The sequence below is a fragment of the Salmo salar genome, chromosome ssa15 (genome assembly GCF_905237065.1).
Source record: "Salmo salar chromosome ssa15, Ssal_v3.1, whole genome shotgun sequence".
NCBI classification, from domain to species: Eukaryota; Metazoa; Chordata; class Actinopteri; order Salmoniformes; family Salmonidae; genus Salmo; species Salmo salar.
In genome coordinates this window covers 100,591,813-100,609,518 of record NC_059456.1, presented here as the reverse complement: position 1 = coordinate 100,609,518, position 17,706 = coordinate 100,591,813, and the positions used below count along the sequence as shown (strand labels likewise).

General features: G+C 43.7%; 1 protein-coding gene and 1 long non-coding RNA gene across 2 annotated transcripts; one reads left to right on the top strand and one right to left on the bottom strand.

Moving 5' to 3' along the window:
• Positions 1-865: 865 nt before the first annotated feature.
• Positions 866-17,032, bottom strand: LOC106572828 (transmembrane 9 superfamily member 4). Its single transcript, XM_014147334.2, has 17 exons — positions 16,905-17,032; positions 15,010-15,123; positions 14,602-14,701; positions 14,241-14,397; positions 13,939-14,074; positions 11,863-11,986; positions 11,457-11,575; positions 10,948-11,130; positions 10,597-10,729; positions 10,328-10,409; positions 9,956-10,031; positions 9,759-9,842; positions 9,326-9,501; positions 5,469-5,532; positions 4,095-4,214; positions 3,827-3,916; positions 866-3,732 (listed from the first exon to the last, which is right to left on the bottom strand). Exons 1-17 carry the CDS (start codon positions 16,938-16,940, stop codon positions 3,583-3,585), a joined length of 1,944 nt encoding a protein of 647 aa, XP_014002809.1. The 5' UTR covers positions 16,941-17,032; the 3' UTR covers positions 866-3,582.
• LOC123727365 (uncharacterized) lies at positions 12,552-13,015 on the top strand. The gene is made up of 2 exons (XR_006759346.1): positions 12,552-12,665; positions 12,847-13,015. It is a non-coding gene; the product is annotated as an uncharacterized lncRNA (long non-coding RNA).
• Positions 17,033-17,706: the final 674 nt, after the last annotated feature.

Below are 17,706 nucleotides of genomic sequence, written 5' to 3'. Positions count from 1 at the left end.
GTTGGAGCACGGTCCCAGTGATGTACTGGATGGGTTGGAGCACGGTCCCAGTAATGTACTGGGTCGTTTTCACCACCTGCTGGAGGGCCTTGCGGTCGTGGACGGAGAAATTCCCATAGCAGGCCGTGATGCAACTGGTCAGGACACTGGAGATGGTGCAGCGGTAGTATTTGAGGACTCGGGGGCGGCATGCTGAATTTCTTCAGCCGCCTTTAGGAAGTAGAAACGCTGTCGCGCCCTCTTGACCAGAGTGCTGGTGGTGTTATTTAGTCCCATGTTAAGTCCTTTGTGAATTGGATGCTGAGGAACTTAAAACTGCTGACTCTCTACTGCAGTCCTGTGGATCAGGGCATGTTTCCTCCACTACTTCCTGAAGTCAACAATCAACTCCTTTTGCATTGCTGAGGTTGTTCCACTTCCAGACAATATCCAGGAACTTCACACAGACATCGAAGAGGAGTGGGACACAACAATTAACAGCCTGATCAAACCTATGCGAGGGACATGTCAGTCATGCTGCATGAGGCAAATGGTCACACCAGATACTGACTGGTTTTCTGACCCTTGCCCCTACTTTTTTTTATTTAACGTATCTGTCACCAACAGAAGCATATCTATATTCCCAGTCATGTGAAATCAATAGGATTAGTGCCTAATGAATGTATTTAAATTGACTGATTTCATTATATGAACTGTAACTCAGTCAAAATTGTTACGTTTTATTCATTATAAAAAATAAGACAGAGCCAACAGGACAATGGAACTCCACAAAGCATTACTTTGGCTTTATATGAAAATTACACACAATCCCTGCCGATCAAACATTTCTGTCAATAATAGCCTACATAAAGGAGACGTATTCAAATTCCAACATCATATCAGTACTTTATTAGTTTCATACATTATATCACTGGGCATTCTGTAAAGAAAAGGGGACAAGAAACAGGTTCTTAAAAATCATGCTTTAGGCTAAAACAATGATGTGATATTTATATAGTCAGAGCCCCCACTACAGCAAAACGCAGCAATACAAAGTGTTGTATTTACACAGTCAACACTCATTCACACACATACATACACGGCTCCGGTCAGTCAAATGTACATCTGCAGAAAATCTCTCCTGAAATCTGTTTGTTGGGCCCAGGTGAGGAAGTCTGTCTGTCTCTGAATCAGAGAGCAGTGAGAGCTGGCAGCTCAGGAACACTTTGACACTAAAGCCCTGTTCACACTGGCAGTTTGAAGTGATTCAAATACTATTTATTTGCATATCCAATTCAAATCTTGTTATTTTTCCTGCAGTCTGAACAGCCAAAAAGTACATGGAATCTGATATTTCAAGCCACATACCAAACCACCTTCCCAGCCATGGCTTATTCATTTGCCCTCAATTGCCCTCAACACATCTGATTTGGTCATTTGTAACTTGCTGTTCGGACAACAAACAGCATGTTGCTGTTGGAAAAAACAAAACTGATTAGAGCATTAAGACCTGCAGTGTGAACAAGGCTTTACAGAGGGAAGAAAAAGATTGATGCAATACTGACTGTGGAGGTGAACGTGTGTGAGGGCAGAGAATGAGAGAGACAAAGTGAGAAAGGTTAAAGTGAGAAGTATGATTCATTACATTACCATTCACCAATGGTGAATGGAGTAATTCCCCCCCTCTCTTCCAGTGCAGCTCTATCCCAACACCATCTGCTGGGTAAGACCTCCACCAGACTGTTGTATGGTTGGTTTCTATGCTCTTTATCAAGGAACAACTGGCAGGGTAATAACGTTGACCTAAAGGTCGCATTCCTGAAAGCTCAGCTCTCAAACTTAAAGACCCAGTTTCCTGGACCTAAATTATACCTATTCCTGGACTAAAAATGACCTTTCAATGGCAATTCTCCATAGAGAATTATGTTTAATCCAGGACCAGGCTTAATCTGGGTCTGTGGAACTGGCCCATAGAATAAAGTAAATGGGAGTAAAATATGCCCATGATATAAAGGTTTTGAATACTATGAATCCCATTCACCCAACTTTCATTCAGTTATGTAGGTCCCGTGTTATAGCGTACAGGATGTTCTGCATTTCAGACTCCACAGTCAGAGGAACTCCATCTACAAGACGACGAGAACCACTGGTGGGGAATTGTAACTGGGTAACAGAGTAAAACCCAGTGAAGGATCTGCCCATTAATGCAATAGGGCTGACATCTAGTACCTTCTTGAACCTATCGACAATCTAAACCACATTGTCGATCTTACACGGCACTGACTTGTCTCGTGGTTTATGGGAAAACTGTACTCCAGAAGTTGATGGAAAACAACTGTACTCCAGAAGCTGATGGAAAACAACTGTAGTCCAGAAGCTGATGGAAAACAACTGTACTCCAGAAGCTGATGGAAAACAACTGTACTCCACTTCGATGCTCAATGACAGAATCATGTTTAAGGCTAGAAGACATTGATGCTCTGGGATGACCGACAACGATAGATAACTTGTTAGATTAGCAGTGTCTCACCGACACTAAACTGTGTTCAACTCAAAACATTTAACATGACCTTTATGAAACCAAAGAACAGTCTTATCCTTTTCCAAAAAAATGCATAGTTCAATGGGACCATGGAGCTGTTTACATTGCATTACTAGGCAATGTGTCCAACCATTTTAAACACATTGTTACTCCTAGGTTAAAGCCCAGAAATTATATAGGTGATTTGAAGATGAGGAATACTACTTTTCATCAAAATTTACTTTCGTTCCGTAACATTTCATATTTTAACCATCTTAAGCCAAAGTGGCTTCCCTGCCACATTCTTTCATGTAAGTAGTATTTATAGAGAAAATTAATTTATGCTTCTCCGCATTGAAATCTGGTCGCTTTAAAGATACATTTTAGACAATCTGTTACCTTCATGTGAGAGAATTGTTTTCAGGGAGACAAATTGAGATTATGATTTTAGTTGTGGCTGAAATGGTCACATTTCAGTAAAAATATCAGAATATTTTAATATCCATGCCTGTTCCAATGTTAGATTTCCATTTCCCAGCATATTTTCTGACAAAAATAATAATACTTATTAGCAACGTTACAAGTGTGACCTCCGAACCATCCTCTGATCATAAACATATCTGGAATAAAGATAAATAAACTAACTTTACAAAGAGAGAGAGAGTGTGTGTAAAAGAAGTCCGACTAAAATATCTTACTGATTTTAAAACAAAGTTAAATTCTGAACCAGTCCTCCTGTGGAACCCAGGCTTGGCCAACTCCAAAAGCAGAGAGTAAAACATACAGAGACTGTTTCATTTGACATGCTTTGGCCCATGTGTGTACAAGGTGAAACAGTAGAAAACAGACTGTCCAAGAGGAAATCTCTGTCTCTGGACGTCCAATAACAGAGGGAGGAAGATCGTTGAGTTTGCAGGCTGCGCCATCTTACTGTCGTCTGTCCATGCCTATTGGGGGGGGGGTCACTGTTCCACAAACACCACCTGACGCGTCCTTACACACACAAGCCAGTGCTTGCTGGACATAAAGAATAAAATGTAAAAAATGAAAAATAATGTGGCAAAAAAACCCAGCTGAAAAACTCAGTCGATTTTGACGGCAGCATAGATCTTCCGTATGAACATGTATGCTGCGTAAAAGCCGATTGTCCCTGTAAGGAGCCAGAAGGACAGGACCATGAGAGCCGTGTAGCCAAAGTACAACAGGGAAGGGATAAACTCCACAATGTCCAGCTGGAAGAGAGAAACACAACGTCAACTTGTTGTAAGACAGTTACCAGCCAATCAAAGCATTCAAAGTTCATCTCAAAACGTCTTCGACGGTTACCTTGTTGACAAAGTAGAAAATAGCGTAAACAAGGACGTAGAAGGCTGAGCCCCCTGATACCAGGAAGGTCCTCCACCACCACCGGTAGTCCTGCAGGAGACCGACCACACAGTTGGGTATATCTGTGACATCACAACTCAATCATACTACTAGACCTCCCGTCTCCAAGTTCTACTGTGGTTGAGAACTTAATATCTGAATATCCCTGAACTTCTGTTCACACTCAATGCCCCACCACACACACACACACACCAGGGCCCCGCCTCACCTCTGCACAGAGCTGGAAGTAGACCATGACGATACTAATCTGGGAGCAGGACACCACCAGGATGATGAACACCAGGAAGAGGAAACCAAACAGGTAGTAGAACTGGTTCTCCCAGATGGCCTGCAGAGAGATGATTTACTGTCAGACAACACCTCGTAGACCGGTGCCGCGGACGGCAGGGACACGGGTTAGACTCCGGACGGCAGGGACACGGGTTAGACTCCGGACGGCAGGGACACGGGTTAGACTCCGGACGGCAGGGACACGGGTTAGACTCCCAACGCGGACGGCAGGGACACGGGTTAGACTCCCAACGCGGACGGCAGGGACACGGGTTAGACTCCCAACGCGGACGGCAGGGACACGGGTTAGACTCCGAACAGATTTTTTAAACATTTCTGTGACCAATACTGGGCCGTTCTAGACATTCAGAATGGTAAAGAAAAAAATCCCTGCTGAGGACAAATAGAGAGACAACTGTACAAATGATCACTAACCCAAACAGGTCTAAAATAGAGCAAAATTCTGAACGTTACAACTTCCCCCGGTCTCCCCTTACTAATAGTGAGTGCACAACTTCTTCCCTACTAGCGAATTAAGGAAGTTCTGACGAGCGCGACATAGTTGAGGATATTCTTCAATGAAAGGACAGTAATGTTAAGAGTACAGTAGGAAGCCCAGGTTTCGATTAAGCAATAAGGCACGAGGGGGTGTGGTATATGGCCAATATACCACGGCTAAGGGCTGTTCTTAGGCACGGTGCAAAGCATCCGACGCCGAGAAAAGACGAGACACAATGTGGTCTCAAAACAGAGACCATAATAACAGACTGTAGCAGCTGGCTGGCACTGCTTTTCTGTTTGGTGTTTACAGAACAGTTGTGGCTTTTCGAATAATATCAGCTAGTCGAAATGCCCAAAAAAGTAAGAAATAACTATATTTTTTTGCTCTACTCTTGACCAATCAGAGTGAAGCAAAAAGCCACCACAGCAGATAGTGGGTCATGTGTCAAGACCATGTGACATTAAGGCATCTCAACGCCCCGTACATAAAAACTACATTCTAAAGTTGTTGTTTTATTAAATTATTTAGAATGTCATGGTATATCCTTGCATGTAACATGGAAAATTAAAAATGTATAAAAAAAAAAAAAGCTTTTTCCATTGTGAAAATAGGCCTAAAAAAAATGAATGGAACAAAATGAAAACGTCTAAGTGTTTATACTAAAGTCCGTTGGGATATCTGATTAAATGCATCCATCCCTACTGGCGTCTCCCTGTTGTAACTTGTAATAAACAAGATCTTCACCAACGACAGTTCCTCCTGCTCCTATTCCAACAGGCTATAATAGAACAGGAAAGGACTTCTACTCACACTGAAGATGAAGAAGAGCTCGATGAACATGGCACCAAACGGTAGAATCCCAGCCATCAGGATGCTTTGGAAAGAGAAAATGTTATGACACTGCATTAGGATTAACAGTGATTTGATGACAAGTTGTGTGACTGGATATGAGGAAACGTTTTGCTCCCCAGCAGGTATTCCCAAACTGAGGTATGCCAAATAAAAATGTGATTCACATTAAAAAAAACACAAATATTTTTCTTCGCATTTTCAAACAGTCCATTTATATTTTCCAACGGGGCTATACATCTGGGTGAGGTCCCCTCGCCTGAGTAGCCTCGTTTCACTGCCAAAAATAAAATGAAACCATCTAGTGTTAAGCGAAATAACAATGTCAAATACAGGTAGCCTAGTCAAATAATTAACATCCAATCACATTAACCTCTCGTGGGAAACCTTCACTCTTTCACAGACATTTAGAAACATGACAAATTGAAAAATAAGCCAAAGTTTGAGAGAATAAAGACGACTTTCGAGTAGTAAGACATGTATAAAAGCAACAGATACCATTAATAAGAATGGGCTAGAAGGGTCTTATATGATGAGCTACCGAGTGGCTAGGACAGGCAAGCCCCGTACTATTGTGGAGGACTTAATTCTTCCTGCTGCTGCGGATATGGCTGGGACAATGCTGGGGGAAAAGGCCAAAAAAACTATACAGACAATGACTTCATCCAACACCGTTTCACGACGCATCAGTGACATGGCAGGAGATGTTTTGAAACAATTACTGCTTCGCATACAAGCCAGTGAATTCTATGCGTTACAGCTGGATGAGTCAACAGACGTGGCGGGCCGGGCACAGCTCCTGGTATATGTCTTTACCTTTATGGGGGGTCAATTAAGGAAGACATCCACTTCTGCAAACCACTGGAAACCAGGACAACAGGAGAGGATATTTTTAAAGCACTGGACAGCTTTGTGACATCAAATGGACTTGGTGGTCAAGACGTGTTGGTATCTGTACTGATGGCACAAAAGCCATGACAGGAAGACATAGTGGAGTGGTAACGCGCTTGCAAGCAGTTCATCCCGACACCACTTGGGTACACTGCAGCATCCACCGAGAGGCTCTTGCTGCCAAGGGAATGCCTGACAGCTTGAAAGACGTTTTGGACACTACAGTGAAAATGGTCAACTTTGTTAAAGCAAGGCCCCTGAACTCTCGCGTATTGTCTGCACTATGCAATGATATGGACAGTGACCATGTAACGTTTTTACAACATACAGAAGTGCGCTGGTTATCAAGGGGCAAAGTATTGACACTTTTTTTTTTTGTTCATTGAGAGACGAGCTTAAAGTTGTCTTTACTGACCATAATTTTCACTTGTCTGACTGCTTGCATGATGACAAGTTTCTCACACGACTGGCCAACCTGGGTGATGTTTTTTCTCACCTGAATCTAGGATTACAGGGACTCTCCGCAACTAAACTCCGCAAAAAAAGACAACGTCCTCTCATTGTCAACTGCGTTTATTTTCAGCAAACTTAACATGTGTAAATATTTGTATAAACACGAGATTCAACAACTGAGACAAACAGTTACAAGTTACACAGACATGTGACTAACAGAAATGGAATGTGTCCCTGAACAAGGGGGGGGCAAAATCAAAAGTAACAGTCAGTATCTGGTGTGGCCACCAGCTGCATTAAGTACTGCAGTGCATCTCCTCCTCATGGACTGCACCAGATTTGCCAGTTATTGGTGTGAGATGTTACCCCAGTCTTCCACCAAGGCACTTGCAAGTTCCCAGACATTTCTGGGGGGGAATGGCCCTAGCCCTCACCCGCCGATGCAACAGGTCCCAGACGTGCTCAATGGGATTGAGATCCAGGGCTCTTCGCTGGCCATGGCAGAACACTGACATTCCTGTCTTGCAGGAAATCACACATAGAACGAGCAGTATGGCTGGTGGCATTGTCATGCTGGAGGGTCATGTCAGGATGAGCCTGCAGGAAGGGTACCACATGAGGGAGGAGGAGGTCTTCCCTGTAACGCACAGCGTTGAGATTGCCTGCAATGACAACAAGGTCAGTCCGATGATGCTGTGACACACCGCCCCAGATCATGACGGACCCTCGACCTCCAAATCAATCCTGCTCCAGAGTACAGGCTTCGGTGTGACGCTCATTCCTTCAACGATAAACGCGAATCTGACCATCACCCCCGGTGAGACAAAACCGCAACTCGTCAGTCAACACTTTTTGCCAGTCCTGTCTGGTCCAGCGATGGTGGGTTTGTGCCCATAGGCGACGTTTTCGGTGACGTCTGGTGAGGACCTGCCTTTCAACAGGCCTACAAGCCCTCAGTCCAGCCTCTCTCAGCCTATTGCGGACAGTCTGAGCACTGATGGAGGGATTGTACGTTCCTGGTGTAACTCGGGCAGTTGTTGCCATCCTGTACCTGTCCCGCAGGTGTGATGTTCGGATGTACCGATCCTGTGCAGCTGTTGTTACACGTGGTCTGCCACTGCGTGGACAATCAGCTGTCCGTCCTGTCTCCCTGTAGCGCTGTCTTAGGCATCTCACAGTAGAGATTGCAATTTATTGCCCTGGCCACATCTGTGTCCTCATGCCTCCTTGCAGCATGCCTAAGGCACGTTCACGCAGATGAGCAGTGACCCTGGGCATCTTTCTTTTGGTGTTTTTCAGAGTCAGTAGAAAGGCCTCTTTAGTGTCCTAAGTTTTCATAACTGTGACCTTAATTGCCTACCGCCTGTAAGCTGTTAGTGTCTCAACTGTTCCACAGGTGCATGTTCTTTAATTGTTTATGGTCCATTGAACAAGCATGGGAAACAGTGTTTAAACCCTTTACAATGAAGATATTTGTATTTTTACGAATTATCTTTGAAAGACAGGGTCCTGAAAAAGGGACATTTATTTTTTTGCTGGGTTTATATTCAATGTGCGGGACAAAATTCAGGCTATGATTAAGCAGAGTTAGAGCTCTTCTCTCTGCATTAACAAAGACAACACACAGGTCTTTCCATATGGTTTTTTTGTGTGCAAATGAACTGCCAAATGTGATATAGCGAAGCACCTGAGTGAGCTGAGTGCGCAATTACACAGGGTACTTTCCTGAAACGGAAGACACAAACTGGATTCGTTATCCTTTTCATGCCCTTGCCTCCAGTCCACTTACCGATATCTGAACAAGACAGCCTCATTGAAATTCCAACAAGCGGTTCTGTGAAAATCTTATTTAATCAGAAGCCACTGCCAGATTTCTGGATTGGACTACGCTCAGTATCCTGCCTTGGCAAATCGTGCTGTTAAGGCACTGATTGCAACCACGTACCTATGTGGGAGTGGATTCTTGGCCCTCACTAGCATGAAAACTAAATACAGACACAGACTGTGTGTGGAAAATGATTTAAGACTGAGACTCTCTCCAATACAACCCAACATTGCAGAGTTGTGTGCATCCTTTCAAGCACACCCTTCTCATTAACCTGTGGTGAGTTATTCACAATTTTTGACGAACAAATAAGGTTTTATATGTAAGATAGCTAAATAAAGAGCAAAATGATTGATTATTATTATTATATTATTATTAGTGCCCTGGTCCTTTAAGAGCTCTGTCACTTCCCACGAGCCGGGTTGTGACAAAAACTCACTCATTCTTATGTTTAATAAATGTATCGTATAGTGTGTGTGTGGCAGGCTTACAATGATGGCAAAAAACAACATTTGAGAGTGCGCTGACCCTGGTGCTAGAGGGGGTACGCAGCTGGAGGTTGAATGTTTGAAGGGGTACGGAACTTTAACAAGTTTAGGAACCACTGCCCCAGAGCAGAGCAGTAGGCAGGCTTGACAAGTACACTCACCCCACAAACTTGTTCATGTACCAGCGCTGCTCAGGCACCTGGCGAGGGATCTGATTGGTGCGGACAGGGTTGTCGTACGGCTGCTTGCGAAAGCCAAAGTAGTAGCCCAAGTAGACCAGCGGCATGGAGATACCAAACCACATGCAGAGTAGAGCCAGCATGGTGGTGAAGGGGACCTGAGGAGAGAGGGGGAGATGGTGTGATTGATGTCAACACAAAACATCAGTCCTAGTTCAACTAAGAGATATAGTCCTTACTATGCTGTGAAGTAGACAAACACCTGTCCTAGTTATGACGGTGAGTAAATGTGTTGTTGATATACAGTGGGCCCTATATATAGTGAATGTGTTGATATACAGTGGGCCCATATATATATATATAGTGAATGTGTTGATATACAGTGGGCCTGTATGTAGGTGACTAGCTAGCTCACGGCCCCAGACGAGTGCTCTCCCCAGATGAAACAGTTGAGGACGAAGCAGATGCAGAAGACCACGGCGGGGTACAGAGTGGCCGTCTGCAGGCAGAGCGGAGGAGAAACAGTCCCACATGAACAGTAGGCAACAGGACACTAAGTTTAAGTTAAACATACAGCATTAGCCATTGATAGTGTCCATTTGTAGTACTCACACAGAAAGCTCCCTTCTTCCACCGATGACCTTTCAGCGTGCGGTAGAGTCTGCCAGCAAAGTATCCACCGAACACACTGGAAGAGAAAACAGTCATACGGATGGCTGTCCCACAGCGTATAGACAGCAGACAGACAGACCACAGCCAGAGGCCCAATCCCAAATGCACCCCTAAGCCCTATACTACACCAAATTTCTGTGTGGATATCTGAGAGGATTTGATAGGTGTTAGCAATATATAAAATCACACTCTCTGACAAGCTAGGGGGAATTCCCCCATATTGCTGATACTTATCAAAACGTCCACAAGTGCTTAGGGGTCCATTTGGGATTGGGCGAGAGAAATAAGGAGGGCGACTCTCTCGTGTCTTACCCCATGAACATAAACAGGAAGCAGGAAGTGGTCATCAGCGCCCCTCTACTGGAAGGAGACAGCATCCCCAACATGGCCACAACTACAGGACAGATAACACAGCAGCTTCAGCCCCATTTCACAGAGACAAACACTACCACGCTTTCATCTCCAGTTATGATGGGTGGCCCATATCCAGACATTACAATACATGTCCTTGATGAAAATGCCAGTTGGTAGATAGAGTACTTTTGAAGAGGTTTTAGGAGTCCCGTTTACAGCACACTCACAGATAACGATGAGGATCATGCAGAAGAGCTGTATGCCTGAGCCCAGCAGAGAGCTGAGGATCATGGGATACTGTGGAGGTCTGAACACGTCACCATGGACATTCTTCCAGCCTGACTCTTCCATGGTGTCCTCCTAACGAAGACAGACATTGGTATTTTACAGACACTACCCACATTCATTCACAACATGAAGAATCAAAATACTCTTCTGGAGAGGGTGAACACAACATGTCGCATTTTGAAATCTCTGTAGTCTCACACTTATTTAACTGAGTCTCTCTCTCTGCAGCTACAGACACAAAGTGATGCCAAAGCCATGTCATATTTAGCAGAGTGAGTGTTGTCTCCTACTATGTCATCCTCTCTGTTGTAGTTGGCGATGTCCTTCCTCAGGGTCCTGATGATGATCATACTGAGGATCCCAGAGAGGAAGAAGACCACCACCACGGAGTTAACGATGGAGAACCAGTGGATCTGCACGTCACTCATGGTCAGGTAGGTGTCCCAGCGAGATGCCCACTTCACCTGGCTCTCCTACAGGACAGACAAACGGGGTCCGTTTCTATAGGAAGGGGAGTCCTAACGAGACCACGGTCTCTTTATCTAGAGAACCTTGCATTACAAGACAAGCAATTACACAATCAAGGAGCGTAGCAAACAAAGAAAAATAGATTTAACAAAACCAAATGACCACATTCCTCAGTGAAGAGGTCCATTAACAACAACGTAGCCAGCTAAGTCAAGTCACATTCTATTGAAAGTGCATCACAACGTTTCACATTTTACTGAGGAACATTTAAATCTTTGCCGTTGTTAAAAACCTAAAGATTGAACGTAAAGAGAAGGGCTGTGCCACTTACCTCCCAGTGGACGGAGTAGGTGAAGAGAACCTCATTGTCCTTAGAGGGGTCAATCTCCTGAGGAGCTGAGTTAGTGGCCTCGGGCAGGGCACATGCCCCCTTATCAGCCGCCTTTAGGTCTGTAGAGGGATCCATACAGAGAAAATTAACATATAGAAGGGGAAGGATAGAAACACACACTGCATTTCACAGGAGGTTGTGTTCACCTTAATTTGGGAGGGGCAATGGCTGGATGCGGAATAGTATCAACATCAAACACATGGTTTCCATTCGTGCCGTTCCAGACCTTATTATAAGCCGTCCTCCCCTCAGCAACCTCCACTCCTGTATTTTTGAATGCTTGTCACTGTGTTTATTGGGCTCAAATAACCCGTTCGTACCTCAGAAAGGATCCTGTGTAACTTACCCTCCACCTTGACACTCTGGGGAACCACCTCAAAACGTACAACTCTGTAGTTGTGCTCTTCCCCCTCCTCCAGCTTCTCCTTGTGGTAGTAGATGATGAAGGACAGGTGGTTGTGTAGGTAGAACTATAGCAGAGACAACAGACTGTAGGACAGGTGGTTGTGTAGGTAGAACTATAGCAGAGACAACAGACTGTAGGACAGGTAGTTGTGTAGGTAGAACTATAGCAGAGACAACAGACTGTAGGACAGGTTATTGTGTAGGTAGAACTATAGCAGAGACAACAGACTGTAGGACAGGTGGTTGTGTAGGTAGAACTATAGCAGAGAGAGACTGTAGGACAGGTGGTTGTGTAGGTAGAACTATAGCAGAGAGAGACTGTAGGACAGGTGTTTGTGTAGGTAGAACTATAGCAGAGAGACAGACTGTAGGACAGGTGCTTGTGTAGGTTGAACTATAGCAGAGAGACTAAAGGACAGGTAATTGTGTAGGTAGAACTATAGCAGAGAAACAACAGACTGTAGGACAGGTAGGTGTGTAGGTAGAACTATAGCAGAGAGAGACTGTAGGACAGGTAGTTGTGTAGGTAGAACTATAGCAGAGAGAGACTGTAGGACAGGTAGTTGTGTAGGTAGAACTATAGCAGAGAGAGACTGTAGGACAGGTGTTTGTGTAGGTAGAACTATAGCAGAGAGAGACTGTAGGACAGGTAGTTGTGTAGGTAGAACTATAGCAGAGAGAGACTGTAGGACAGGTAGTTGTGTAGGTAGAACTATAGCAGAGAGACAACAGACTGTAGGACAGGTAGTTGTGTAGGTAGAACTATAGCAGCGAGACTGTAGGACAGGTCGTTGTGTAGGTAGAACTATAGCAGAGAGACTGTAGGACAGGTAGTTGTGTAGGTAGAACTATAGCAGAGAGACAACAGACTGTAGGACAGGTAGTTGTGTAGGTAGAACTATAGCAGAGAGAGACTGTTGGACAGGTATATGTGTAGGTAGAACTATAGCAGAGAGACAACAGACTGTAGGACAGGTATATGTGTAGGTAGAACTATAGCAGAGAGACAACAGACTGTAGGACAGGTATATGTGTAGGTAGAACGATAGCAGAGAGACAACAGACTGTAGGACAGGTATATGTGTAGGTAGAACGATAGCAGAGAGACAACAGACTGTAGGACAGGTATTTGTGTAGGTAGAACGATAGCAGAGAGACAACAGACTGTAGGACAGGTATATGCGTAGGTAGAACGATAGCAGAGAGACAACAGACTGTAGGACAGGTATATGTGTAGGTAGAACGATAGCAGAGACAACAGACTGTAGGACAGGTATATGTGTAGGTAGAACTATAGCAGAGAGACAACAGACTGTAGGACAGGTATATGTGTAGGTAGAACTATAGCAGAGAGACAACAGACTGTAGGACAGGTATTTGTGTAGGTAGAACTGTAGAAGAGAGACAGACTGTAGGACAGGTGTTTGTGTAGGTAGAACTATAGCAGAGAGACAACAGACTGTAGGACAGGTATATGTGTAGGTAGAACGATAGCAGAGACAACAGACTGTAGGACAGGTATATGTGTAGGTAGAACGATAGCAGAGAGACAACAGACTGTAGGACAGGTATATGTGTAGGTAGAACTATAGCAGAGACAACAGACTGTAGGACAGGTATATGTGTAGGTAGAACTATAGCAGAGAGAACAGACTGTAGGACAGGTATATGTGTAGGTAGAACTATAGCAGAGAGAACAGACTGTAGGACAGGTATATGTGTAGGTAGAACTATAGCAGAGAGAACAGACTGTAGGACAGGTATATGTGTAGGTAGAACTATAGCAGAGAGAACAGACTGTAGGACAGGTATATGTGTAGGTAGAACTATAGCAGAGACAACAGACTGTAGGACAGGTATTTGTGTAGGTAGAACTAAACCCTTATTTATATCTGAGAAGTGTAGGGGGTCAAATAGATACAAGAAGGATTCAGAGTTCCACTCCCCTAATCTCATACAGATGTGTCCATGCTCTCTCTCCATCCTTTAGTTAGGCCCTTGTAAAGAGGTTCAGTACCTTGTTGTTGTCAGTGAAGCCCAACCTGTAGCCGTGTTCAAACTGAACATCCTTCACCACCTCCTTGTCCTCAGCCCCTGCCTCTATGTTGGGGTTGAACTCCAGCCGCGTAGCCACTGGGAGGTTGTCTGCAATGCTGTGGGAGTTTATAGACAGGATTAACATGGACCATACAGCAGCATTTTACACAGTTACCTGATAAATCCGCTGCCTAATTGTATTGATCCAATGGGAGATGATTCACAGGCATGCTGACTGTTTCTTAAAAAGGTGAGAAAGAGTAATGAGGAAAGGGAACTCACAGGTGAACATAGTACTCCTCCTGAATTCGCTCAGCCACCAGCTTGCTCTGCTGCACGTTGAGTTTCAGCTTGGCACAAACCACCTCACACTTCTTGTCCTGGGTCATGAGTACCGAGTAAAGGGTGTTGACAATACGGTCCCCGCGTAACACCTCCCCTGCACACACAGAATAACACACGTCAGTAGGACTTCCTGGTGAGGGCCTTGAGGTGTAACAGATTATTAAAAATCACATACAAAGACAAATCATCAGCAAATAAACACAGTTACACAAGCAAAGAGTAAACCTTCCAAACAGCGACACAAGATGCTTGGAACAACATCTGCATGAGAGGAGAGCAGAGAGAGATGCTTACTTACCCAGGTTCTCTGCTTTGTAGACCACTTTATCAGGCAGACAGAAGGGCAGGGAGTAGTATTCATAGGGAAGCTGAGTCCTGGAGCTGGTCAGCTTCACAGCCTGGGGGGGGAAATCAATATGCACATTCATTTGAGTGACTGACTGCCTGACCTGCCAACTGCATGCAAATAGGCTACACAACCAATACTAGTTTCCACCTCAGCCTGCATTGGATAGCCTTTGCGCTAAACAGGCTTTTGTCCATGTATCAAAATTAGGATAACATACATCACACTTGGAAAAACAAACAATGCCAACTTAATAAATCCATAAAATGCCAAGGCAGAAACAAACACAGCCAAAAAACAGAGTATTATGCTGTTAAGCATAAAAAGGTTAAGAGTAGGACTCATGTCTGCTTAGTTTACCTTAATCTCTACAGCACTGTTCTGGTGGAAGTTCATTGGAGCAACTCCAGGCACGTAAAAGGCCTTGACTCCTCCAGGCAACATAGACAACAGCAGAAGGGCCAACCACGTCGCCTGCAACACACAAACGGACTAGTTGCATCTTTGGAAATTGAGCAATCAATGGAGAGTGGAGACACCGTCGGGCCATGTAAGGTGAGACACATTTTTCAACCTGAGATGATGGTAATCAGATTAAAATGTAGTAGGTTTATTGGTGCACAGTACCAAGCACAATCCAAAATGACTCAATCACTTACACAAAACTTTGAGACTGTACTTGGCATGGACCTACAGTATGGCGCATCTAACCAGTTAGTGGCTAGACCATAGGCCTACACAGCCCACTGATGGTATAGAAACACAATATTTCAACATGATCTTGTGGATTATTTAGTGTATACTTAAGGGTGTTACAATAACACTGCATGACAAATATTAGAACAATACATCATTTTACAGCTAGGGTGGGAGGTCACCTTAGCCAGGGTTCCCAGATCCAGGTTAAACCTAGTACTGGACAACAACAAAATGTACAGATGGGAAATTGCATTGAAAGTGCTTTTCTTCCAGGAGGCTCAATCTGTGTCCGGCAAACCAGCCCTGTGCAATACATCCTAAATATTAGCAACAGGGAGTAGTAATGGAAAGTCACATGGGTGTAGGTTATATAAATCCCTTTCACTCAGATTGAGAGAGCACAAGATTTAGCAGGCAAACAGAGGTCTTCTACTAAAACTAAATGTCACACCAGTCAAGCTGGATTTTCCTTTCCTGTCTGGAGTACTTCCAAAACCACGACTCTAATCAGACCATAACTATTCTGCATTTATGGGGATGGGTTGGGGACGAGCATGAACATTCTGTGATAGCAGTGAAACGTCTAAACACTGAAAAGATACATGTTGATAAAAACAATAACAAAACCAAACAACCCAATATAGAGCGAAGTTATCTTATTTATCTCGCTTCAAATGATGAATTTGTTATCCAGCTACAGGTGTTAGTTAGCTAGCTACCTCTCTGTATAAGAATGAATAAAACCATCTCCACACTCACAATAGTTAACATTAGCTAAATAGCTAGGTGACATCATTAGTAAATTGTTTTGATATGAATGTCAACTAAATACGCCACAGATACTCATCAAGGAGATAGCCTTTAGCTACATTTATATAATACACACATCAACGCGGAAATGCATAGCTAGCTAGTTGCTAGCCACATTCTACCTAGCCAGCGAACCATATCATAGTTAGCATTAACCAGCTAACGTTAGCTAGCTAAACTGGCTCTGGTGCTCGAACTAGCCAACTACCACATGAAAACGATCTGCTTTGCATTCCCAGTTACTACAACGTTAAGAAAGCGTATGCGTAGCTAATGTTAGATTATGATTGAGACTAATTAACTAGCCAAGTTAACTAACCTTACATTTCTGTAGTAGGTTGTTGGCTAGACAGATAACAGCCCAGCTACGCAAAAGCCAAGGGCTACGAAGTCAAGTATTACTGTTAACTGTCAACCGTAACCGAAATACATTTCCTTTCTGATCAACATACACAGTAAGAACTAAGGAACATTATTGTATTGTGGATTTACGCTTGAAAACAAATTTGACAAGTTAGCTGGTTAGCGTCGTCAACACTAGCCTACTACTAGCACTTCTGCACCATTGACAAACCAACAACGTAGAAATACACCACATTTAAATACCGTTAAATCATAACCTTTTATTTCACTTGAAAACGTAAACCTGGATATAAAGAATAACACAACAATATGCTTGTAGTTGAAGGTAGACAGTGAAAACTGCCAGATGTTTGAAGAACAAAATTGTATTGCTTCCCACTTACCATCGCCGCGGCCGCCATCTTGAATACACGTGTCATTCGTGACGTGAAAGGAACTAGTATCCATTCACCCCGGACGTCATGCAGAGGAGACTGGCGAATCAGTGATGCCAATTTAGCAATTTTGTTGCTAGATTTAGAAACTTTTCAGACTACCCTGGCAACTTTTTTTTTTCAAACAGCACCTAGCAACAAATTTAGCTACTTTAAAAAATGTATTTGGAACTTTTAGCAACTTTTGAAAAGTGACTCAAACGCTAAAACGCATGCATTTTCCCTCTAAAGGACACAAACACGATTTTCTCTGTCACACTCAGTCACAACACACGTGCCTGCCTGCAAAAGTGCATTGTGAGTGACGTCAGCAGCAGGCGCTCAGCTCATGCACAGGCAGCAGAAGGCCTGCAGCAATTTCAGCAAATTTCAAATCATTGTTGGCTGACTCAAGGAGCAGTAATATGCGTTCGACGAGACAAACCCAATGAATATAGTTGGTCACGAATGTTTGATCTTGAACAGAACTTACATCAATCAACATGTCTCAATCAAAATTGTACAGCCAGAAGTACAGAAAAGAGTGGGAGTCTGTACCTGAATTTAAAGGGTGGCTGAAGCCAGTAATTGGGGATGATTGACGGGCATACTGTGCCTACTGCAAATCAGATATGCTTGCAAAAATGTATGACATCAAAAAACATTGTGCTACAGCAAAGCATATAAATAAATAAAAACTGTACAACCCCACAACGCAGTCTACATAACCACAGTTGGTTAAGAAAGTGGATAACTGCAAAAGCGCAGAAGC

Bases quoted from the DNA above. Each gene is read 5' to 3' on its own strand.
- LOC106572828 (XM_014147334.2), bottom strand. From the start codon at position 16,940: ATGACACGTGTATTCAAGATGGCGGCCGCGGCGATG. The intron at 14,075-14,240 runs GTGAGTTCCCTT...AAACTCCCACAG, and splicing joins GAGGAGTACTATGTTCACCT to CATTGCAGACAACCTCCCAG. The intron at 11,987-13,938 runs GTACTGAACCTC...TCTCTGCTATAG, and splicing joins GCTTCACTGACAACAACAAG to TTCTACCTACACAACCACCT.